This window comes from Carassius gibelio, chromosome A10 (assembly GCF_023724105.1).
Source record: "Carassius gibelio isolate Cgi1373 ecotype wild population from Czech Republic chromosome A10, carGib1.2-hapl.c, whole genome shotgun sequence".
Taxonomy (NCBI): domain Eukaryota; kingdom Metazoa; phylum Chordata; class Actinopteri; order Cypriniformes; family Cyprinidae; genus Carassius; species Carassius gibelio.
In genome coordinates, this window is record NC_068380.1 from 6,266,860 (window position 1) to 6,293,959 (window position 27,100).

Below are 27,100 nucleotides of genomic sequence, written 5' to 3' on the forward strand. Positions count from 1 at the left end.
AATGTTAATAGAATACTGACTTTAGAAAAACGTGAAACTCAATGTGGACAAACACTTTCTATCCTGAATGTAAGATGAGTTTTGCACGACCACGAATAAATGAATGAATGAATCGATAAAGGAATTATGAGCAGTGAAGCTATGCATGAATGGTGAAGAATAATGTTAGAATCATAATAAGAAACTGAGAGTGAGAGAGGGAAAAGGAGAGAAAGGGTTAAACACACAAAAGTATTTCTTCCCATTATAAACTGGATCCTGTTACTTTCAAGGTAAAATATTTTTAAAAACATGCTGCCCAAAACGTCAATGTATTATACAGTATAACAACTACGTTCTGGCAACCAAAAATGGTCACTGTATACATACAACAGCATACGACAGGATATTTTTAACAACAGTTTATTCTAAAAATAGATGTTTTTGTTAAACATAAATGTATACATTTTCACTGTTCTATAAAACACAAAATTATTTTTTACTGTACAAACTACCATTCAAAAGTTTGAGGTTGGTTTACAGTAAAATTGACGGTAACTTATAGCACAGTCTTCTGTTTTAATTTATTAATTTTTTTTTTATTCCTGTGATCAAACCTGAATTTTCAGCATCATTACTTCAGTCTTCAATCTCACATTATCCCTCTGAAATCATTCTAATATGCTGATTTAAAGCTTAAGAAACATTTCAATCAGGACCACTTCCGTAAAGTATATTTATGACAATTGTATTGAATACAGTTAGTGTTGGCGGTATGGTTATGTTCTGGGCAACACTCCACACGCCTGTCCATGCAGCCATGCTTGGACAGAGCTTTGAGAGCAGCAAGACAAAACCTGTTTCCAATGAAGAGACTGTAAATAAAGAACTAAGTTAGATCAGATTACAGGTTCAGTTGGTGGAGTTGGGGTTGGAGGAGGGAGTTATTTGCAAGCAGCTATGTGATGGAAGAGACACTGAAGAATGGGAATTTATTGTTGCAAGCGTGACTAACGTGGCCTGACTGAACTAACGCGATGCTCAATTTCTTATTATCAATGTATGTGTTTTTTCTGTATGTTTTGAGCCTAGACAAAATATGGGTTGAGAAAAAGCATCAGATGAGGAAAGAATGATGTTGAATATATAGAAGCATAGGAAAAAAGGCAGTAGTGATGGAAAACTGTACATGCAATCAGTTCATCCATCTCTTTTACTGTGAAAGGTGTCGAATTACCACGTGGCAGATGGGAAACACCTCAAGCTGTGTGTAAAGAATACTCTCTCTCTCCCTCTTTCTCTCTCTCTCTCAAACACACACACACACTGGTGGAATATTTGTTTCTAGCTCCCTTCAGCCTCAGAGTGTGCCTCTCTTTTGTTATTCACAGCCTGTGTGATGTGTTTAATAAACTAATTGTAATTGACCCACATGCTTTTTTTTTTCTTATTGTGAAAACCATTTTAATAACTTAAAGAACCGTTTTTCACTATTAAGAACCTTTTGTGCACTTTAGGTTTCCATGAATGTTCTTCATAGAACCATCAATGCCAATGTAGAAACTTTATTTATAGGAGTGCAGCAGGAGCAAACATTAGCTGTCGCCCCAGTAGTAAAACCTGTATCAATATCAGTGATATTGCAATATTCATTATTAGTACTGTAAAAACTTCATGAACACATTTACTCCCAAAACACTTCCCTAACGTGCTTCATGTCTTGCTTTAGAAAATCAGTATTTTCAAGCAAATTTCCCATCAGCGTCATTGTCCGTTCCAGCCATCAAGTTTTATCAAATCAGCATGTTAGTAATGAGAAGCCAGTTTACAATCCAATTATTCTTTTTTCCAGGAAATCTGCATTTACAGTCAGTGCTTACAAGATACAAACAACAAATCTGTTTCCATCTGATGTTGTTTTATATCCATTACATACAGTACCCACCTCTGATGGTCCAGAAGCATGGCACCAAAAGCTGGCACATGTGAGGAGTGCTGGCCGGTATGTCTGTGAACATATGTGACTTCAGATGCTCAGGCTGTGGAACATGCTTGTACAATCATCAGAAACATGTTCTGCTGAACCCTCCAGTCCCCTTTGAGTCAATGTTCCATGTCTGGAGAGCTGACCATTTACACTGCCAACACCACTGGCCACAGATCATGAGCTTACCGGATTCATACTGTGCCCCACCGAGGCCAGCTTGACTCTTTCTCACCTCCTCTGAAACTAATATCCGGTGGTGGAATTAACAGAACTAACAGTAACTAACAGAAGTGACACTTATTTCCAAACTACATGCTCAGATGCATAGCAATAGCCCAGCTGATTTTAAAATAGTGCAACATTTCAGTAAAAACAAAGTTACTTTACAGCAGATTAGCATAGTATAGCTAAGGATGCAAAATAAATTGGTATATTATCAGTCAATATATTGGTTGATATTGGATATTTAATTGAGCAAGATCATTTATTCTTGTTTTAAATTTAGATAACTTTGTCGTTTAACACTTCTAACTAATCCATCTTTAAAAACAAAAAACTAATAACTGTTCAATGAAATGTTAAAAATGTAAAAAATAATAAAAAATCTCAACATACAGTGGGTATAGAAAAGAATCACCCCCTTTAAAATAATCACATTTTATTGCTTATTATAACATCCAAGTGAACGATATAACACAAACATATAAAAAAAGAAAAGAAAGAAGAAACAGATTCACTCAGGCCATGTCCACACGTACACAGGTATTTTTATAAACAGTTTTTCCTTCTTTCGTTTAAAAAAAATCTCCATCCACGTGAAAAAGCAAAAGCATGCTATGAAGCACCATCAACAGCATGCCAAACCAACAGGTGGCGATATAAACTCAACCATAAAGCCATGTTAGCCAATCAGAAACCTGAAAATGTTTCCAGTAGGTGGAGATAAACAGCGCATGCTCCGTCGCCAAAAGTCAAAATATCTGTTTTCCCTGTCTACACGATAGTGCTTGCAACTGGAGTTTTTGAAAATCTTCACCCTGGCAGGAGTTTTCAAACATTTTCGGTTTCAGTGACCTAGTGCTGCATTTGCATGTGGACCAATGGCCAAACCGCATAGTAAAAGCCGTGGTTTTGAAAATACCCACGTTTGTGGGTATGAATATTTATTCTCCAAACGAATCAAATGAAAGAATAAATGACTCGATGACTAAATCATTAAGACATTTAACACCACCTACTGGGAAATTTAGTTTATTATTTAGAGTATAATTTCATTAAAGAAATAATATAATATTTTCATAGTAATAATAATACAATTTAAAAAATAAATTATTAAAGTTATAGTTCACTCAACCAAAAATGACTATTCTGTCATCATTTACTCACATGGTCCAAAGAGTAATACATTTTATCAAACAAAATATTTCTTGCTGAACCTACTTTTTGTTATCTCTGTATGATCCTTTGCACAACAATGACTTTAATTTATGATTTCAGAGTAATTTCTCCAAATTTTGATGTGTGATTAATTAGATTAATTAATCACCACAGCATGTAATTAATTAGATAAAAAAAATGTAATGGCTTACCAGCCCTAATATATATCAGTGGCCCTTGGCTTGGTATTGTTGGCAGAATTCGGCCCCTGGGGAAAACTAATGGAGGAACCCTGGTCTGCACGATACCACAAATCGATGTAGTATACATGCCAGACCAGTGCCTGACACTGTAATTCTCCCACAGAGATACACTTAAAAATGGAGAAGAAGACTTGGACTATGCGCATAAAACTTATGTGCAAAATACAAACAATACATTTATTAATCTGTGTTAATGTTAGTTAATAAAAAGACAATTGTCCAGTGTTTGTGCATGTTTTTGTTGCTGTTATGTGACATAGCGGTGTCTGACTAGGGGCGAGACGTGGGCTGATGACATCATCGTTTAAGAAAATGTACGTATACTGTCCAAACAAAAACGCTGTGTTTTCAGATTTATCCACTCTGGGACCAGGTTTTACAAAAAAAAATTGGTTTCACTCTCCCAAAATGCCAGATCCATGTGGATGAAACACCTATACGATAAAAAAAAATATGCATATACAGCGAAACATGCCTCCGTGTGGACAGGGCCATAATGTGTTTTGCTGCTGCCTGTTCACCTGCCTTCAGTGCCTTGTGGAAATGTATTAAACTTTGAGTTTGGGAACTTTATTTATTAGGTATATTTGCATTGTAATCAGTTTAAAAGCTCAGTCTGATTGAACTTCATATAAACACCTCAATCAGAATAAAAATGCCCAAATCGAATGGAATTGTTTTTATCTGAATTCCTGCAAACACTGTGATACTACACTTACAATGTTGTGATTCCTATATTCACCTGTAGCTTGTAAAATGTTTTTACGAGCTAACAGTTAACTGGTTTTAGTTTAGTAGTGTTTGATTTAAAAAATAAATAAATAATAATAATAGTTAACATAGCACTGCATAGCAAACAAGTATAAAAAACACCAACAAGTATAACTAAACTTCTATAGTAACCTTAAATCCTGTGGAAGTACATGAAGATGAGCAGTGTTTCAGCCCCATCAGGACTCCTCGTTCCATTAAAGACAGGCTGATCTTAGTGGAATTTACTGAATAGAGTCAAATTTTTGCAGTGCTCAGTGGAACGCTCAGTCTACAGAGAAAAATATAAAGGACACTGTTCTCCGTCTGTGGACGATAAATGCTTGAATCATATCGTCAAGCAGAACTATGAAAGAAATGCACTGAATTAAAGCAGCATAAAGGAGCTCTATTCTAATGAAGAGCTTTTCACAGTGGAGAGCCACAAAGACGGTTATTACTTCTGTTGTAGCATCTCATTAATATCACAGAGATAATGTGTGAGGAAAACCCAAATATGGAGAGTTACTAAGACAGTCGTGTGCTTTCAAGACAAGAAGACTGACAATGAAAGAGCTCATTTCTACTGTTGCTCTCTGAATGGTCTTGGCTTTTGCTTTCATTACACAAGAGACAATATATGAAATCAAACAAAAACTGCAGGGACAATATTCCTCTTCTATTCCACAAAGATCTTTCAGGCCACAAAAGGAGATGTTTTGAAGAACGTATGAAAAAGAATGGTGTGAACCAGGGTTATTAAAGTTCACTAAATCAAATAAAATGAACTTTTAATAAAAAGTTTAATTAAACTTACTTTATTTCAATAAACAATTTCAATAATTAATTAAATATAGAGATATTTTTAAAAAAGTAATGAAAAGGGCAAAAACAACAAGAGTAAAATAAAAATTTAAATATAAAAATTATAATGTAAAAATATTAACAAAAACTAAAATAGTAACACTGGCCTGAACAATGGGAAAATTCAGTGTCCAGTGACTGTCAAGCTCCAAACAGTAGTCCTACATCAGTTTTGTCTGAGGAGCTAAAATGAAAGATGCTATTCATTGAAAATCTTGCCCTAAAAGCTTATAAATCGAATTTGTATATTTGCATATTCAAATTCGATGCATAAAAACATTTTGCACCAGATTAGATGTCCAAATGGCTTTGAGTTGCATTTGATAGCTATTACAGAGGAGATGTTTTTATTTATTAAGAACAGACAGACCGGGAATACAGTGCATGAGTCATATGCATAAAAAAAGAAAAGAAATAAAATGATCTCAACGCAAGAAGAGAAAACTAAATCTACCTAAATTCATTGGGGTGAAAGGCTGTTTTTGTTAAATATTCATTTGGAACCCAAAACTGCCTGAGGAAAGTCTGTAACAAAGCAGCTGCAGCATAACTCATTTTATGGGACTAATAGAAGGATAATGGAAGCTCATTGTGAAATAATTTGAAATACTTTTCCAACCACCTCTTAATAAACGCTTCGGAACTCTGGGAAAAAGAGCAGAGAACTTAAAAATCCAAACAAATCTGCTCCTCTGTGTTTACTGTAGGTGCCACTCCATTCTGTTTAGTTTTCTAATGAGCTTTAGAGTTAATTGGCGCTCTGACGCCTCTCGTATTTGCATCAGGAGTGCAGAGAAAACGGAGGACCCAAAAGTAGAACTAAATGAATCACATGAGTGAACTCAGAATAGTGCGAGAGAACTTCAAAGGCCTGTGCCAACATCCACTGGAGACTGTAGAGAGATATGAACATTTTGGGAGTTATTATGAGCAGGCACAATAGTGTGAGCTCATTACAGAGCCATCACAACAAACCTGAACCCGATAGAAGAAAAGAGAGAGAAAAACTGCTGCTGTTCACAAAACTACATAAGTCGACACAGTATTAGCATCAGGAAGGCTTCACAGCAAGCAAACACCTGGGCACTGACATCATCTCACCGCTGCATCTGGCCAGACCATGGACTGTGTGTCATTCGTTTACCACTGGGATGATGGGTAATTAAGATGCCCTCCACCATAGCTTTAAAATGCAGCTTTGGGTGCAAATGTCAGATGTTTTTAAGTGAATAACAACATCAATTTCAGTCTGTTCCTCACAAAATGTCAAAAGCAAAAGATGTCACATGACCTCATTACACTGCATGCCATATCCAGTTATAAAAATGACTTTATTTATACTTTAAAACCATTTTTAATCAATTGTTATGTTAAAAAAACTTGTTTTGGGCAAGTAATTAGTCAAAAAAGATAGTAAAGATATTGCCTGAGTTTTAAAAGAATCTAAAGAACAATTTCTTCAAAACGACAAATATATGACAAAATATGAGAATTAATGCATAAAGAGTGCTTACTTCAATAAACTCGAGAAATGAGTCAATATTTATTAGGTTATTTCTTTATTCATTTTGAATTGAATACATCACGCTGGTAATTGATCGCTAGTGCGCAGTCGTCATGTTAAAATTAGTCAGAAGCTTTGGGGATGTACTTAAATCCTGTTACTATGGAAATGAGCTCAATAAGTGACCTTTAGCAATTAGAATTTATGTTTTATTGATTGTGTCTCAAAACCCAATTTATGCAAAAGCATGTGGCTTTAGTGTTGATGCACACTTTTCTGTAACTGAACACAGAAATAAAGCATTTAACTGGGGTGGAGCAAACATTCTGTCATAAAGGGGATGTTTCTGTTAAAAAGGACACAAAATTCAGGGTCAGGCTGAGTGGGTCTTTTTTTTGATTAACTTCTCTTTGTTTCTCCCATACGTGAGACTGGAAATAAATAAATTAGCGCAGCAGTTTTGCATTGATTTCGTAAGGACCCTTGCAGTATTAATTGACTTGAGCAAGCACATCTCTCTCTGAGCATGAGAGGTAAAACAAACAAACATTAAAAGCTACATAAATTAAGAAAGCTGCTGAATTCAGGTGAACTGATAAATGAGCTCTAGCTTCCTATAACTCGAATTGTGATTTTACAACTAGCACCTTAATGTGTGTGTGTGTGTGTGTGTGTGTGTCCATGTCCGTGTGTGAGAGAGACTAAATACTGAGAAAATTATCTTCTTGGAACATGATCTTTACTTAAAATACTAAAGATAAAAAATTTGATTATAATTAATTTTGTATTTTTGGCTATTGCTACAAATATACCCCAGCGACTTAAGTTTTGTGGTTCAGAGTCACACACACACACACACGCATGTGGTGCTGCTGACATTGACACAGAAGAGAAGAATTGTTGAATAAAGTCATCATTTTTGTTTTCTTTGTGCATACTGTAAAAAGTATTCTCATAGCTTCATAAAATTACAGTTGAAACAGTGATGTCACATGGACTATTTTAATGATGTCATTACTTCATTTCTAGGCTTTGAATGTGGTAGTTCTCTTGCTGTCTATGCAAGATCAGAACGCATTCGGATTTCATCAAAAATATCTTCATTTGTATTTCGAAGATGATCGAAGGTCTTACGGGTTTGGAACGACGTGAAGGTATGTAATTAATGACAGAATTAAAATTCTCAGAATTTTCAACCTTTTTAAAAAATTTTTTATATATATATATATATATATATATATATATATATATATATATATATATATATATATATATATATATATATATATAAATCATATTATGGTCATGAGAATTTGTGACTAAATTATTGTAAAGTACATGCACAAAATGCAGAATATCTTAAAGGCTCTTAAAAGGCTTCATTTTCAAACATAATTTCTGTGTTTCTTAACGAAATGTAACCTGGATTTATTTCCATTCGATCTAACAGGACAGTAAGTGTGGTTGTGTGTCCCGTGATTACAGTCTCGCTCTGCCTCTCATAAAAGTGTCACGGACAGAGGATGTGATCATGCTGCAGTGATGGCATCTTTAGTCCAACTGACATTTAAATGGGGAACATGACATGCTGTAATATAACAGAGTGAGGGGAGGGGTCTGATGTGATGTCCTCTGAGATAAAGCTCTCCAGCTAAGCCAGAGTACTGAAAGAAAGTAGAAGAGAAAGAGACAAACCTGCCAAACACATGGCTCTACTTAGAAGAGAAGACAGTGGCAATTTGGCAGATAATGAAAGAAATCAAATATTCTAACTTCTGCCTATATTGTACTATATCCCACAAAGCACTGTGCTCATCATCCATCCATTCATGAATAAATCAGAAGTATTAAAGGCCTTGATTTTAAAAGCAACCTTTGAACTCATTATTAGATCAGACTGACAAAAGCTGCAATTTTCACACAAAAACTTAAAGTAAAATGCAAAATAATTATAGTCCTTGTTTGGAACAGCAAGGTCAGTACATGATGACAAATGCCTAATTAATAACATTATTTATACAACAAAATCTAAATTAAAAAACACTGCTGGTAAGAAACGGCTGTAATTTTTCCAAAGACATACATTTTGGACCCCGTGCATTCTGTTTAATTTGCTTACTTAAAATAATAGAAAGTATATTATATATTGTGTGTTGTGCAGTGAGCAGAAGCCTAGTATTCCTTTACACCTGCCACTTTCTTCCTCTGCTTTTCTGAAGATCACATGCTGATGGCAGAATGCACTGTGCCTTCATGTCAGATAACCTTGACATCTGTCTCTCACACATTCACAGCATGGAATGAGCAGTCACACACACACAGTCGGTCCCTCCAGCTAACTTTCCGCTCACGTACTCCAGGAAGCACATAGAATCTATACAGTCATTCCCCTTATGAAGAGTGAAGTGTCCCGCGTTTGCATAGCGCAAGGTCATCTTGGACCTTTCTAATGCTGATCCATGACATCAAAGAATGCAGACTCATTATCATCAGACCCCTCATGCATCACTCATCTCACATGAGTCAGACAAGATCGGACGACGCTGTCAAAGTTGGTCAAAATCTCCTGTGTCATGTAGATCCTCGCACGTAAAAGAGGAACTTCCCTTGAAGACACCTTTCAACTGTTGTTTTATGTTTAAAGTGCCTGTTTAGGTTTTTAGATGCAGCACTGACACACTAGATTAAAACAATCATCATTAAATGATCTGTGTAACAGACGATGTGCTAATGCAGTTCTTTCTGTTGGTCTAGCCAAACTTTTGACTACTGGCATAATGTCTGGTCCACTTACGGTTCAGTTTTTGTTTTTTATTTTCTTAAAGGAGTCTCTAATTTATTCCAAGGCTGCATTTATTTGATTAAAAATACATTTAAAACAGTAATATTGTCAAATATTCTTATCATTTAAAATAACAGTTTTCTATTTTAAAACATAATGTATTCTTGTGATGGCAAAGTTCATTCAGTAATGCAGACTTCTATTGTGCTGATTTGGTGCTCAAAATACATGACTTATTTTCAGTGTTGAAAACATTGCATACTGCTTTAAAAAAAATCTCTTTATAAATCTCCTTTTCTCTGTGGCACCCAAGTAATGTCATAGAAGCTCTTCCATGCGAATCTAAAGTCCGCATGTTTGCTGAGAATTCCTCTGCCTACCTACAGCTACTTTAAAACTGCAAGCCACTGACTTAATCAGCTCATTAAGGGAAGGCAGTGGAAACTCTGCCCTGGTTTCAGCATTAGTTTAAGTCACAGGAACGGTACAGAGGAGAGGTCAATGGAGAGAGAGAAAGAGACATACGCTGTTGACATGAGTAACGTTTATTTAATCAAGAGACCTTCAGCCGATGGAAGACCCTTGTTATCCCATACCATCCTGCTCGCCTCAATGGATTTCTTGTTATTGTGACTTCAGGACAGACCTTGGCTATGATGTTCAGTGATTAAAGTAATAGGCATTACTTGCTCATCCCAATGTTGTTCTTTTTTCTGCTCATCAAAACAGATGGTTGGCAGTAGGTTCATACTGAATGTTGCTGCTACTCTTTTACAAGGCAATCGGTGCTGACTCCATTTTCACTTTTAATAATTTGTTGTGGATTAGTCATTTTAATTAGCTTTTTTAACGTCTATGTATTTTTTTTTCTTCAGTTTTATTATTTGATGTTATTTTTGTACATCGTTAAACTAAATAAAAATGTTTCATTGGCAACTAGCTGAAATTAAATGTAACATTTTCTATATATTTGTATTTTATTTTATTTCCGTTAACAAAGTTGCATCTGTTTATGGTTTTAGTTACAGTTAAATGTAATAACCCAGGTCTTTTTCTCTCACAAAGCGTTCACATATTCTGTGATGCTGCTTTGCAATGATTTGTATTGTGAAAAGCGCTAAACAAATAAACATGAATTGAACCAATGGACTACATTTACTTACAAGCACTTTCATTGTACACTGAATACAGCAGCGTTAACATACTGCTGAACTTCTCCATTTTGTTTTCACAGAGGAATTAACATCATACAGGTTTGAAACGACATTAAGCGATTTTTTTTTTTTTGAAATATCCCTTTAAACCACCTTAATCCTCAGAGCCAATAAAACTTAATATCTTTCTATTAGAAATTCAGCTTGGTCTATAAATGATAAAATAAAACAAAACCAACCTCATCAACATAACCTTTATCCCATGCCAGATTTCTCCCAGGATCTTGTTTTTCCTCTGCTGCTGGACGCAGTACTGTAAATGACATGCCTCTTTTTAAATGCCAGATTTGGTCTCACGCTGAGGAAGACCAGGCATCTGAGCGAGACCTTCGCCTTTCATCTGTTCCAGTAGGGATGCACACTGCAGTTAAGCTGTCACACCGCATGAACGCCAAGGTAAAGCTGCTCAGAATAGACGCAGCAGGAAACAGCAGCCCAACACGCGGCCGCAGCAGCACCTGTATTGACTCGTCCTCCTCCGTACCGCAAATAACACCAGACAGTCCTTTTAAAATACAGTTTTCACAGCACACACACAAAGCCCTCAGTATTTAACTAACAATAGGAGGAAGGTGTCAGCTCCCGAGGGCTGGGGAGGCTGAACCCAAATTTTACTGACAAGAGACTCGGGTTATTTCAGGCAGGCCGTTTAGAAGCGGAAACTGTGTGAATTCAACCTGCTATGTTTTTTTGAAAACTATTTCTTATATGGCTCATATCGAGTTTGCAATAAAATGTATGATCTGGCCATTTTTACGCTATACTGATGAATCAATCAGCCTATTACACAGCAGAAATAGACAAGACAAATACCAGTCAGTGCATGCCGCTAATAATATGTGGACATGCGTGTCTCTGTGTGAATGAGTGGCAAACTCAAACCCATGTGATGCTGACTGTGTTTCCAGCATCTGTCGTTTCATGTACTTCATCTCCAGAGCTGCTCTGAGAGTCACTTCACAAAAACATTTCTTTTTGAGATTTTATGTTTTCAAGTGATATATAACTTCTGATGATTTCTAAAATGTGATAGAGAAAAAGGCAACGAGGAAGTCTTTTTTTTTAAACAAAGGTCAAAGCTTCTTTTGTAATGTAGATTTCTGAGGGTGCACTCTTGTCATAATTTCATCTATTACTTTTCCTACATAATTTTTAACAAAAAATATTGGTAAAATATATATTTGGGAGTCTTAGACCTTTCCAACGATATATAGTTTGTCAAGATTAGATTAGATTTGATTGTAATATAGTATAGTCAATGTAGGTGTCCCGTATAAGGGACGGGGTGACAATTAACAGGTTAATTTTTACTAAATATAAATATTGACATACTGTGATAATGTTTTTGGTCATATGACCCAGGCCTTATTTCCTATACAGTGATTTAGGATGCACTAATTTTAAGTTTGCATACTATTTAGGATGGGATGCAGCAATGGGATTGATTAAAGCCCCGTTCACACCAAGAACGATAACTATAAAGATAACGTTATTAGCGTTCACACCAGCGAACGATATTGTCTGTTTATTCTGAGTGCACGTGCGTGCGTATGTGAGCCAATCGTTCATCAGCTCGAAAAAAATCATTCTGAAAATGATTCCAACAATACCGTTTCTCTATGCTTTTATCGTTACAGTTGTAGTGTGGACTCTGCTATTCTTTAATATTGAGAACGATTTTTAGAACTATATCTTTATCGTTATCTTTATAGTTATCGTGCTTGGTGTGAACGGGCCTTTAGTCTGTGCCATAATCCCAGTCCATCTGTCTTTCCACTGCAATTTCCCTTCAGTTTCATGCTATACATCATTAAAGAGTGGCAAAAGCCCAAAAACAACATATCAAATGAACTACCATTTTCCCAGCACTTTCTGTGCTGTATTATGTTCAAGGGACACCGAATATTAAATACATCTTGAATCCTGCACCATAATCAGAGAGTTGCCAAACACAGTCTGCGGGTGTTCCTTCTGGGTGTATTAGCCGTGAAGGAGTGAGCGATGTGAGATGGCAAAAACTGCTGCTGCTTTTGTTTCTGTAGGTGCGTAACAGAATCCATTGATGCAACAGGAGCAATTAGAGCAAAGAAAAAATCACACATGTGCAGTGCAGTGAAACGGCTCAATTTCATTAAGAAGTTATGCCTAATGACTTGTAAAAAAACAGAAGTGCTGGTGCCATATGTTCTGAAAAAAAAAAAATTATAAATGTAGGGAGAGAAGGAGAAAACCTCATTAGCTTCTTCCAGTATGTGAGCCAACTACAACGTTATGCGTCAGAAATGCATAACCAGAAAAAATATTTAGACAGCTCAAAAAACTATTCACATAAGTGCTTTTAAAAAGAAAAAATAAATAATCAAGCTTCATATTTCTGCTTTTCTAACTTCCAGCCTGCTTGCCAAGTCTCCATTGTACACTATTACAAATTAGTTTTTTGTTTTTTTTTATTATTTTCTGTGTTAATCGACAGCAGATGTTATTCATAGACACTAAATTGTAAGTAATGTGCAAGATTAATTAATACATTTAAACACATTCATCACTCTTTGTTTGTCTGGCTTCGCATATTAAAAGGTTCTGCTCATTTATCAAATGCACGACATGTTTTTTAAGTGGACAGCAGAGTTAATAAATGTTAAGAGTGAATTCAGTTTTCATTCTTGGCACTAAAATCTTAGAAAAATATTCCATACTAGTCCTTGTTTTCCCAGCCCGGTTTTTAAAGAAACGTGACTCTTACAGAAATATCCAAGTGGACGAATTCATCTTCAGGGTGGTCAAAAGTAAAAGAGGAACTCAAACTAAAGACATAGATAAACTGAAAAAAGTATCAGAAGTGTTTTCTCAACACTCACCCTGCAAATCATTGCCAGCCACTCTCAGGTAACATCGTCCCATCGCGCCGCTTATAACTACAGAGTTAATGCTGAAATGCAAACCACATCCAAATATTTTTGAAAGAAATTCTTTGGTTTTTCCACAATGAAAGCATGAGGTGAGAGCATGTGGTTTGGATTACAGTAAATCTAAACATTTTCACAGTATCTCAGGAAAACCAGCAGGAAAGGAGAACCTTCCAGCTCTGGGCCTGAAACGCTGCTCTGCAATCTGCTGGCCGATTTCTTTACCCATGTCCCTCAGTGCTGTGAGATTTGTAGGTCAGAATGGACTGTTCAATGAGACACTTCAAAACAATGATGACCAACATACACTAATACCCTAACCCTAATAAAAAAAAATATTATTATTAAATATGCATACAGTAGTTAAAAAAATCCAAATATCCAGATGTAGGTTAATAATAATAATCATCATCAATAATAATAATAATAACAATAATAATAAATTATATTGATATAAAACATTGTTTCACCACTAATTCAATAATAAGTCTAATCAAAACATATCTTAACTTTACACCAAAAAAACTATCCAGGCAAAATGTCACTTGAAATACTTTTTTCCTGTGTGTGTGTGTGTGTGTATGTGTGTGTGTGTGTGTGTGTGTGTGTGTGTGTGTGTATGTGTGTGTGTGTGTACAAACTATAAAACAATTGTAAACAAGACAATTTATTGGAGAATGTTTTCAAGAAAATACTATCTAGTCTTTCTACTCAAAATTCAATTTGTCACTACTCATTTTTTATTATTATTATTTTTGAAATTGTTTATTTAAAAAAAATGAAGGAAGGACGGAAAGAAGAAAGAAAGAAAGAAAGAAAGAGAAATATTTGATATTGTTTACTAAATATCAAATAAAAACAGTAATGCTGTGGGGCAAAATACTATTTTCTATTTGAATACATTTTAAAATGCAAATTATTCCTGTGGTGCAAAGTTGAATATTCAGCATTCTGCCGGTCTTCAGTTTCACATGATCCTTCAAAAAAAATTCTAATATGCCGATTTGCTTCATACATTTATTTATTTTGAGAGTACTCTTTATTATTCTCATCTTCTATTCATCACTTGTTCTTCAAGGGTAAGTCAGTAAGACATGGTTCACATGCTATCACACATTCATGACACCCATCACAAGAGTCCATCACACTCTCACACATACAGGAACACTGCCGGACTGTTTCCTGGATGTGTTGTGCACATGTACAGCTGGGTGATTGATATCAGCATGTGTGTGGGTCTGTGCATGTTAAACTGTGTGTGTGTGTGTGAGTACAGAGGAGGTAAGTGGCTGGTGCTGTGTGTCTGATGGGAGAAAGGATGTCACTGTGATTTCTCTGAATGGAATGACACAGCTCTCAGTGAGGGCCGTCCCTGCTGTGATCTGCTGTACTGATTAAAGACAGGGCTGGAGCCCCGTGAGGACGCACACACACAGCTGACACGGCCCGTGTAAAGCCAGCCTCATCAGGAGCTACATAAATTAGAGCTAGTTGCTGGAAAAAAAACACACTTCAGTTTCTGACTCAAGTTACTAAAATACCAGAGCCATCCAAAAACATGCCAACTCAGGCTAGTCACTCCCAGCTCTTTGTTGTTGGAGCTTTAATGTGGATCATAATCCTGTGGGAAGTGTATTGAGTTTCTTTGTACAAATGGTTTCATTACTGAAGCCACTATACAGTATTTATAGTATCTAAAAAAGTAATGCAGGGACATCCATTTAGCAAGCATAAATTAATAAATTATAAACAAACGATTAAATATTCATGTAATTTTGCCATGAAATATTACAGAGAAAACCATTTACTATGACACAAAGAAACATTTTTCTTTCACAGCATGCAAGTGATCCCATTATCTCATTGCATTTGTTTAAGTAAAGGCTGGTGGTGAATGGGCAGTGAATGGGTTGTGGTCTCATCAAGGGTAGGGTTAGAGACACGGAGGTCAAGTAAGGAGATACTCCATATTTCAGAACGCTTTTGTTATTAAAGTGTGTTTGACAGTAACATTCACAGGGCGGAGAGAGAGAGAGACAGAGAGAGAGTGAGAGTAAGAGGGAAGGCAGCACACAGCAGGATGTCACTTCCTGACCTCTGGTTCTAGATGCCCATGTCATCTTTATACTTGACAGATACTTTGCTGCCCCCGGAGATCTGTCTAAAAATAGACTGATCTGAGATCTGCTTCATAACGCACCCTTTATTTGAGATGCTGCAACAAAAGTGGATGTTAAGCAATGCAAAAGCTTTTGTTTATATAGGGATGCACCCATATTAAAATCCCGGCTCATACCGATAAGGGAATAATTATTTTATGGTTGATAATTAAAATAAAAAACAGGGTTTTGTTAATATTTAATAATACGTTGTCAGAATACATTAAAAATAAAACACTAAAACCATTTGATTCAAATGCTACAAACGATTTGTGTGTGTGTAAAATACATATTCTTTTTGTGATTTATATGTTGTTAAATTATTAGCATTTATTATTATTATTATTATTATTATTATTATTATTATTATTTATTTTAGTGAACATTAAACGATGGCAAATGTCATCTAAATATATACAGTGGAAATGAGCATGCAGAACTGAATAATACTGAATACTTCAAACTGAATAATAACATTAGTTTCAATCAATCTCTCCAGCCTTTCTAGAATATGTGAGCAACGGTGAGTTGAGAAAACAATCAAACAAAAAGACAGGAGTGATAATTGCTGCTACAGGGAATAGGATGTTCTTTACTATTAAACAATGATCAATTATTTAAAGAAGAAAGCCCAAACCAATAAAAATCCAGTTGTGTTGCGTTGGCGTATCTGCATGGTGTGGAAGATGGTGTTGTTTGCACGGCTTGTCTAGCACAGTTGTTTTAATGCAACTAATGAAAGCGCTCATCATGATAATTGCTGTGGCGTTTGCTCCTGTATGTGCGTTATAGTCTGGGGTTCAAGCGCCTCGCATCTCTCTCTGCCGCTTATTGTCTTGTCACAACAAGCACACAGGTTGTCATTACATCCTTTAATTACATATTTGTAGTCTTATTACGAATAATTTATCGGTGTCAGTTATTTCAAATCTAAAAGTGCTTGTTAATGCAATTTTCCATCAAAGTACAACAACTTGCGCTGCCTCTGAAATGTTCTTTTCGTCATCTGACATCAAGCCATTTTAATTTTCATCCACTCTGCTCCAGACGACTCTTAACAATTTTTACAATACAATCACTACCCAGTGGATAAAACCGAGTCTCACCCTATAGATCCCCTCTGAAATATATCACATAACCAGTAAAATGACTTACACACACTTCAGGCTCATGTATTGATTCTCACGCAGCTGGAAATAAGACACATATAAACATCATGACAACAGCAAAGTTTTAGGCTGGTGCAACATTTTATTCACGCAGAACCAAAGCCTAAAACTTAAGCTTTCCTAAAACTATGCTATTATTATCTTGCTGACATGCAACTAAGAACTGCCATTTCTTTAAGGACATGCAAATCTAGTTACAGTATATCTAGGATGATGCCTATATAAGGTTGCTGAGTCACATTTCTTTAAGATCCAATATCCAAACACTTCAAACTATTCTAAACAGTTGCCACAATAGTATTAGACATTCATCAAATGATGTGATTTGCTCTGTGTGCAGGACAAATCATTTTACAGAGGACTGAAAGGAAAACGTAAGATACCCTGACATGATAACAGCAACATTTTACATCACATATCATTCTTTGTTCACAATGCTGGTTTGAATGACTGGCCTATTTTATTCTAACGGAATATAATTGACAGGCATGGTAAGAGACTTTTGACATTTAAAGAGCTTTTGGGCTTAAAAGTTGTTTTTTGTTATTCTAACATAAAATGTCTCAGTTATAGAAGTATGAAGATTTGAAGAAAAAAGTCAAAGTAAATCACTTTAAACTTCAAATTCATGTATTAAAAAAATTGCAATGCAGTGTTTATGTAAAGGCTGAAAATGCATGCATTTAAGACCACTTGTGGACAACAAATGAAAGCATAACTTAATTAATGGACAGGAAGGCATTAATAAATGTTTTCATACTATCTACTGATGCAGAATAATACAACACACAAAGAAAGATATACCTGGTTATGGCATGCCACTTTAACATTTAATAACTTTTTAATAATACGTTTGAAATATAAAATAGGTATTCTGACTAGTTCATGAGATATGACAAGTAAACAATAAAATGCAGCTAGTAAAACGTAAAAAGATTCCAGTAACAACTAGAATAGAATCGGAAGAAAATAATTCACATCTTCCACCATGAAATTAAATGGCAAAAAAAAAAAAATATATGTAATTTGTTACCAGGATAGAAAAAATAAATACTATTAATGAATTACTAGACTAATTAGAAAGAATGAATCACTATACTAATCACTATAAGAATGCATACTAATAAAAAATAGTTACTATGAAACCGAAAACATATTGGAATACTGCAAATACGTAGTCAATAAAAATAGATATCAGTTGGTTTAAAGAAACACGGCTTGCCACAATCTGATCGCTTTTCGCTAATGTGATTTACAAGTCTCATTAGTAAAAACAATTGATATCACGAGCTTTATCAACTATTATAAAGTCTACAACTCTATCAAATCTGTACAACTTATCACATTTGACAGGATCTGCAAAAACATCACTCACAAGCATGAGGAGGAAACTTACCTAAGAGCAGGGCACGCGCGCTGGCAGACATCACGTCTCCGTGTTGAGAATCCTATAGAAACGTCTCCTTTGCTTCTCAAAACGAGCACATTGGGTCATTGAAATGGTCTCTCAGTTTTGTTCTGACCACGGAAAGAGCGATATCACCGGCTGAGACCCTCAAAAGCATCTCCAAACGTCCTGAAGCTCCCTCACAAACGCCCGTTTCCTCCGAAGAGAAGTTCTCCTCGACTTCAACAAGGATGCGTATCTACGATCTCCGTGCTCTCCTCCGCCTCTTGCTCAGTGTAGGAAGGAACCACGGGCTGGTGAAGGTGTGTGAGGGGTTGGGGAGACCTCTGCAGTTAAAGGAGAACACTTTCCTTTGCATATTTCCCTACGGGACACGTATAGATGACCACTGAATGCGAATCTTTTACTCCTACTGCAATTATAATAACCAGACTTTATAATAACCTAGATTTAATTAAAAGCCATTAACAAACATTGCGCTTAACTAATGTATATTCAAATAATTATATAGCCTATAAATAAAAAGTTGAACCTAAATTGAATGACATTTTTAATTAATTAATGATATAAGCAGGCTATGCTAACAGTCAATTAAACATGCTATAGCCTAGTCTAAAAAGTTATCCGCTAATAAATAGAGATACGAATGGATACGAATTTGGCTGGTCATATCCATAGACAGTAGCCTAAAGGTCATATCCATCATTTAATGTAATGTGGCAATTAAAGAAATACTTCACCTGAAAATGTAAATTCAATTTCCAAATGGTAAATCACCATAAACTTAGCCCATAATCATATTCTAAATCTGTAGACATGTGATAGTTTTGTGTGAAGAAAAACATGGAAATTAAGACCTTGGCTATAATCTCTTTTGACATTTTTAGCGGCAAACTATTTTCGAGCTCGGGTGTCACGTGATCAACAATTCGCAATAGAGCATCACAGTCCCGCCCACAGCCCGAGAGAGCTCTGGTGCCGGAAGTAAATTTCCCATTCATTTCTCCCATTGACTTTCGGGAAAATCCGTATCTAAAGAGTTTTAGAGCATGTGTGAGGATAACCAGCTACGGCTGAACTCATAAGGTATATAACATATAATTTTGAGTAAAAAAATTAAGAGAGAATCCAAAAAAAGTCAAAGGTACAAGACTGTGTACATATTTTCATTTCGAGCGCAGGAGCTACTCATCCCATAAACCACCGCGCCTCATTGAATTCGACTGAAGCCACAACTTTGCTGCAGCATGGAATTGAACTACTGGTCTCGTCTGGTCAGAGGAGAACTGGCCCCCCAACTGAGCCTGGTTTCTCCCAAGGTTTTTTTCTCCATTCTGTCACCGATGGAGTTTCGGTTCCTTGCCGCTGTCGCCTTTGGCTTGCTTAGTTGGGGTCACTTCATCTACAGCGATATCATTGACTTGATTGCAAATAAAAACAGACACTATTTAAACTGAACAGAGATGACATAACTGAATTCAATGATGAACTGCCTTTAACTATCATTTTGCATTATTGAGACACTATTTTCCAAATGAATGTTGTTCAGTGCTTTGACGCAATGTATTTTGTTTAAAGCACTATATAAATAAAGGTGATTGATTGATTGATTGACTGCGAACGAGGCAACGAGCCTTTTGATCGACTTCCAAATCTGATGACGGCCGCTCGCGCGAACTTTTTCCTCCAGTGAATTTTATTTTATATAGTGAATGTAGTGAATTTACAATCGTGTAAATAAAGTGTTTTATATAAGTATTGTGTATTCATTTTTATATTTATCATCGTGTATTTTATATATGTGCGTGTGTGAAAGTGGTTAACAATAACGTCAGCAACATGGTGCAGTACTTTGTATCTGACTGCAATCACCGCTCAGTCGTCAACACATGTCGTTGCCATTACACAAATGTTCAGTAAATGCACAAAAAGGTATGCCTAGGCTAAATATTGTTTTGACAGAGGCATTATAAAATGCTTGATATGACTCATACCATATGAAGGCTACTGTAGCCTAGCTAAGTTACCAACCTCCCTGCAAAACTCTCATGGCAGCCAAGGAGATCATGATTGTACTGATAAATCTACAGTGCAAAAATGTAACACAGGTTTTTATTTTTTATTTTTTATTAATGATCTTCAGTCTTCACGGACCTTCGCGGGGTTTAACCAGACGGTTACACGAGCTCCACCTACTCTCTATGGCTCCACCAATCAGATGCAACACTGTGGGATTGTTCAGGATTGTGGGTAATGAAGTACTTAGCCAAGACATCGCGAATAAAAGGCATTTATATCAAAACAAGGTTAGTGCCCCATGATCCTTTTGCGTTTATATGAGCATATACTATCGCTTAGTACAGCCGTAGCTGGTTTTAAGTCTACCATGTATGGTTACGTTTTTATGGCTTATACCCCAAATGTCAATGCAGAAATTGCATTGAAATTTTACTTCCGGCACCAGCTGTGGGCGGGACTGTGATGCTCTATAGATCACAGATGTGGACACTATGAACAGTCCTGGGTTATTATAATTTTAATTGAAATCTAGAATGTTCCACAGAAAAACATATCAGAAATAACATGAAAGATGGCATATAATATCATTTTCTTTTAGATTTGTTTTATTAGATTAGATTAGATTTATTGTCTTTATTGTCATAGTCCAAAAGTGCACATACAGGGCCAATGCAATGCAGTTAGCATCTAACCAGATTTGCAAATAGCCAAAAAAAGTATTTATTTAAGGACATTTAGTATCTGTTAGTAAAATTTGAAAGGAGGTGTACAGATCTGTTTTAATAAAACAATAAAATAAAATAAAATAATAAACTTACTTCTTCCACAAATATAGGCCTAGATATATACTGTAGATTCACAGATTTAATATGTCACACCTGCAACTTGAATGAAAGGGTAAAGGTGGTGCACTTAACATTCTTTGTCAAATGTTCCTTTTTTTTTTTTTGTTCTTATTTGCATTTTATTTGTATTTTTTTTTTTTCGGTGCTTCAGGGTTCAAGTTGTTTAAACTAATTGACCACACTGACCAACAGAAAAACGCTTTGTTTATGCTTCAGACATCGCATATACGATTGACAATGGACAACGGACATGTTTTTTAGCCCAAAGCTAGGAATGAAACAACAAAAACAAGTTACAAGTGCAAGTTAGCTAAAAACATTGGGATTTGTGTGTGTGTGTGTGTGTGTGTGTGTGTTTATATATATATATATATATATATATATATATATATATACTCATATGTGATTATCTGATGGCTAACCCTGACCCTACATGTCAATCCGAATTCAAATAACCACAAGTACAGTGTCCTCTGCTTCTTTTCAAAGGCAGCTGCACTTTGGTTTGTGTACTGCTGAAGCTTTCGGACTACATCTGCAGTGATGGAACCAACAAATAGTTTTTCATTATAATGCATTATGGGATTATTTTTAGTTGCACGGAAAACTTCAAAGATCAACAGTGGCCTGTTTTTCCCCCCTCTGATTATTCATGAAGGCCTCCTGAAAAGGAGCAGTGAAGGAGGACAGGACTTATTGCCATGACCTGATTACAGTTTGCTACAGATGCCGATTTTACAGAATTTTATATTTTGGAACAGGCTGCCATCTTAAAGCATCTGACAGCTTGAAGGACAAGTGCAAGACTTTCCAGGTTAGTCTTGTTTGTGGTTTAGCCAACCATAAAAAGTACAATATGTTTCACTCCACTATCAATCGACTATTTTGAGTTCTAAAGATTGAGGACAAAGTTCTTTGGCGTAATTATTAATTCATCACAGCCTCAGTTACAAGGCACTCAAGTTTAGCAACTAAATTTAGGTCAGACAAAAAATAAATGTCTAAAAACAAAATGTCCACATGTCCCTATAAGAAATTCCGAAGCTTCTTTAGAACATACCGAGGTCATTGCATTATTCATGAAGGCCTTAAAACTTTAAAACAATCCATTAATCCATTCATTCATTCATTTCCAAGACTTGGAAAAATGTCAGGGGCAAAATGGGTGATGGTGCGTTGAACAGCCAATGAGACTTCAGCTTCAGATTTAGATGGAAATGAGCTTTCTTTCTGAATTGTTACTCTGTGGTCTTCTGGCAAACACATTAAAGTGAGGATAGACAACAACTCTCTACCAAAACCTCCTCTGGTTTTAGCGATTCAGACCGAGAAGTTAAACCCCTCATCACCAGGGAGAGTGCTGTAAATCTGCAAGCTCTCTACTGCTGCAGAACCCATAATTCAGAGGCAAGTGTTCATTCATCAAACCACTCAATTAATAACCTTCCCTGAGAGCATAGCAGGGATTAATCAAAATCCTTCTCCGGTATGACATTGGAGGAATTTGAAAGATATCCTAACTTGAAAGTGGGAATATGATTCTTTTTCCACAGATTTTTCCATGTACTTAATCTTTCTGGCCGGTGGTTTTGCTAGAATCTGTGGTGATGGAAACTGGAGGTCTGCACCACAGTTCATCTTTGTATTTTTCCTTGATTCAGTCTGAAAGCACAATCAGCACACAGCTATGAAGTGGCTGCCTAGATGATCAGAGTGAATCAAAGCTTTTATGGCCCATTTCTGAAACAGAATGATTCTTAGAAGTCTACTTGGGGACAATGCAACGTTAATATCCCCGGGAACACCGACTAAATGAAAGGAAAGGCAAAAAATCCAAGGCCTTGCAATTCAATTCCCTTTCAAAGATGAAGTCTATTTTCTCAAAGACCATTTTCAAGGCCTCAGAGAAAGAACAATGAAAATGAGTGTCTTGTTCCAAAAACCTAGTGAGCTTATTTGCTGTCTACTTTCTAGAGACCCCTAATAAAAAAGAAAAGAAAAAAAGAAAAAGATAAATGTCAGTCAGTTTTCTATATGCAAGACAAGAAACGTATCAGAGTATTGTACACATACACCGCTGTGGTGCGAGTTTTAATTAAAGTGATTGCTTTCAGGGATGTCTGGAGTTTTTTTTTTTTTATTTAGTGTTTGTGCCAAACCTGAGCTCATCAAACTGAGTGGAAACAGACGCTCAACATGAGGGCAAGTATTAGGAAAGTCGTTCATTTTATTTAGAAAAAAAGAAGCCCAAGCACAACAGACAGAAAACTATGCATGAAATTATCCAAATACAAGATATAAACAACACACGCCAATAGAGAGTATTAAAAACAGTGATAGAACTAAGCCTCAAGGAATATTGCATTCGTTGCAGTTTAGAATATTTCTTTGTATGAATATTTATAATCTGAAAAACGGGGAAAAAAATAGATGCAATTTAATATTACTAACACAATATATAAAAAGCAATTAAGTATGTCGATATACATCACACTGTAAAAAAATGCGGTTAATATAAACAGTTTAAAGTCCAAAAATTATGTAATATGAATGAATCAACATGACACCAATGAATGCCATTTTTAATGCTCAAATAGCAGTAACATACATCAATAAAATAATTTATTTAATAAAAGTTTATTAATATATGAATACATTAAATTCAGAGTTTAAGTATGTTTGACTGATGTCTACAGTGTAAAAATACATATTAGGTAACTTGTTGTAAAATCTAAACTAACTTGTTTTAAACCAGCCGAAAATATGAATGAATCCACATGACTAGGTTACAACGATAAAGGTCATTTGTAATGGCCAGATCATATAGAACACTGTACAAAAAGGTATTAATAAATGTATTTATTAATTTGGTTAATATTGTTTACATGAAAATTAATGCATTAGGAATGAGCATGAAATTTTAGTAAGCAAATTTTATAAAATAAACATTGAAGTCTATTATAGTGTGCTACAGAAAAAGCTTCTTAAAGTCAACATGAAATACCTGCACTGATGAATCATCAATAAGACTAATCATGTATTAAACAATTCTATAGTCAAGTGTAGAATTAATAAAATGAGCAATCATCTCCGCAAGCCATGCAAACAATCAAGAGCTCTGACAGGATTATTTCCAAACGTCAGACTAGGTTTTGCACTAATTAACCTCAAGTGATTAATTTAGCAATTTTCTTTATCAGTAGGTGTGCATTGTATGTGTAAGCTTCAGCATTCCTGGCATTTTTATGTTAGATGAGTAACGGCGTAACCTCGCTTAACAACCCCCTCCCCCCATTTCCAGCAGTGCATTATGGGAACTACAGTGAGATGGGATCCCACATCATCAGACAAACCCTCCTTAACTGACAGGCACATCAATCTCCCCGCACACGCATGTCATTGTTGAAATTGGGTTATTTAAATTCATTAAACACTGCAACGGCATGAATGGCCAACATCATTAGACTTGCAGATGAGGTTGCTGCAGTGGTCCAGTCCTAATGGCCCTGGATTTCACATCTCTCAAAGCAGTAGGAGTATTCTGCTCACATTGTTTGCCCTCACTAGCTGAACGAGTGATGAGTTACTTGGGAAGGATATGAGAATAATATTTAAGGAGGATTAGTTTCGCAATAGGCCATTGGTCGGCTGCTGCTGTCATGTCTTTCCAAACAAACCGCCCTTAATTAAGTCCAAGCAAACAGTTGGCTACAGTAAATGTGAATCAGAAGTGTGTGCTCTGAGCACATTTGTCAAAGCTGGAATGTTTAACTTTGGCTAACGCAAAATGAAAAATGTTCACTTCAGAATTTTAGAGCAGAAATAATTTTTAGACCCAGCAATTCATTTTCCTCCTTCAGGTTCCATACATGCATGTAGATAATGTAATACACCATCTTATATACGTTCAAATAATTATACAAAATAATAAGTATAAATACATTTACATCGTTATAAATAACTATGAAAAAAGTTTACAAAGAAGAGTGTGACTTAATTTTCCTCTAGGTCCTAGTCCTCTAATGGTCGTCTGGACTTATGCATTGGTCCCAATTGATAGATTCTGATTAAAAAATATAAAAAATAAAAATAAATGGTGTAGAAATAATTTTCACTTAAAAAATTATTAGCAAATTTAACAAATAATTACAAAGAATAAACAAGTAACACACTGAAATTAAATGTTGAAGTAGAAAGACTGAAATAGTATTTTCTTGTAAAACCTTATTGAATGCACACAAAAATTAAAGTGAATATTTTTTTGATATGTTAATGCCAGTCCATCAAGATAGAAAAGGTCTGTTGGGGTTTTGTACAAAGAAATTAGATTATTTCCTGAACTCTTGTGCTGTTAGTGAAGTGACATACAGCCAAGTATGGTGAGCCATAATCAGAATTAGTGGTCTGCATTTAACCCATACAAAGTGCACACACACAGCAGTGAACACACACACACACCGTGAACACAACCCAGAGCAACTGATAGATTCAAATAATTTCTGTTGTACATTTCAGTGGATGTTAGACGCTGGTTAAAGAGGACAATAAACCACTGACCCAAATTTCCTGCCAAAATAGCTCTGAATCTCCTGTGAAGCCACGCATGGGACCCCTGGATTTCAGTATAGTCTGAGACATGTTACAGTTATCAAATGACTCAATACAACAGAGAGCCACTCTGCCAGGCTTTTTGCAGTTAAACATGCTGTTCATTTCCAAAACCCTACTGTTTAACTGAATAAAAGATCTCCAGAACAACATTTTTCCTACTTTCCAACAGTGAAGTGAAGACTGAAATGCAAACATTGCTTTGAAATGAACAAAAACTGCAAACTAATTAAAATTTTGCATGTTCAATTTGGTATATATATATATATATAATTTTGGTATAGTCTGATTAAGTGAGCCAAACAGGCGATCTGTCATGATACGTTGTGTACAAACGCACAAAGAAAATTAAGTTTCCAAAAAGTCTTTAATCTAAGTCATAGGTAATACAAGCACATGGCAGCATCCATGAGACAGGACAAAACTCAAAATGAAACACAAGGACTTAAAACATGGAACAAACAAAGCGAGCTACTTAAGACACAGCTGCATGGAATTACTAATCATATCAGTTACCATGGTAACAAAATTCTGAAACTGACAGGCAGGGAGAAAGCAAAGACAGAAAACTCAGACTGAGCATAACTGAGACGATATCACTATTGGTTCATTTATTACACTTGAAATAAAAATTAAAAGTTCTGAACTCTGAAATTCTAGTTCACCATTAAAGTCATTTTAGGGAAGAATCTACAGTTTAAGTTTCAGCATGAACTTTTTCACCCCCTCCATGAGGCACATGTCTCCCGGCCACAATTCACTTCGAGATTCCGTTTGCTTCAGTACTGTAATAGTAGCTCTCACATCCACTCCACTGACACCAGCGGCCCTTCACCCAGATGAGATCCCAGATTACAGCTCTGCTCTGACCATCCAGGACACACAGCAGCAGCATACTGACTCTAAAAGCATTGACAGAGAGACCAAACACACACTACACCAGTCTGATTTTACTCCTCCTTCTCTGACAAAACACAGTTGATTTTTTCCATGAACCAAGATACTAATGGATGCCACCCACGTTTTACCTGCATTCAATTAAATGATGTAAGAGCACAAGTTTGCACTAGTTTTGACTTTATATATTTTTTTGACAATGTATTTACACTTCAATTTATTTGTCGATGGATGGGCAGACAGACAGACTAACAGGGTTGGTAAGATTTTGTAATGTTTTGAAAGAAGAAAATACAAAAATACAGTAAAAAGTTTTTTAGAATTCATGAAGTTAAAAAGAACAGCATTTTAATGAAACAAATATTCTGT

At 35.7% G+C, this 27,100-nt stretch overlaps 1 protein-coding gene across 1 annotated transcript in view; it reads right to left on the minus strand.

The window, feature by feature from the left end:
- The window catches only part of LOC128020946 (CXADR-like membrane protein), a 57,508-nt gene extending 38,887 nt beyond the window's left edge, over window positions 1–18,621 (minus strand). Inside the window, exon 1 of the mRNA XM_052607776.1 lies at window positions 18,351–18,621. Coding sequence (XP_052463736.1) covers window positions 18,351–18,381 — 31 coding nt within the window. The 5' untranslated portion in view covers window positions 18,382–18,621. The remainder of the gene's footprint in view (window positions 1–18,350) is intronic.
- Window positions 18,622–27,100: the final 8,479 nt, after the last annotated feature.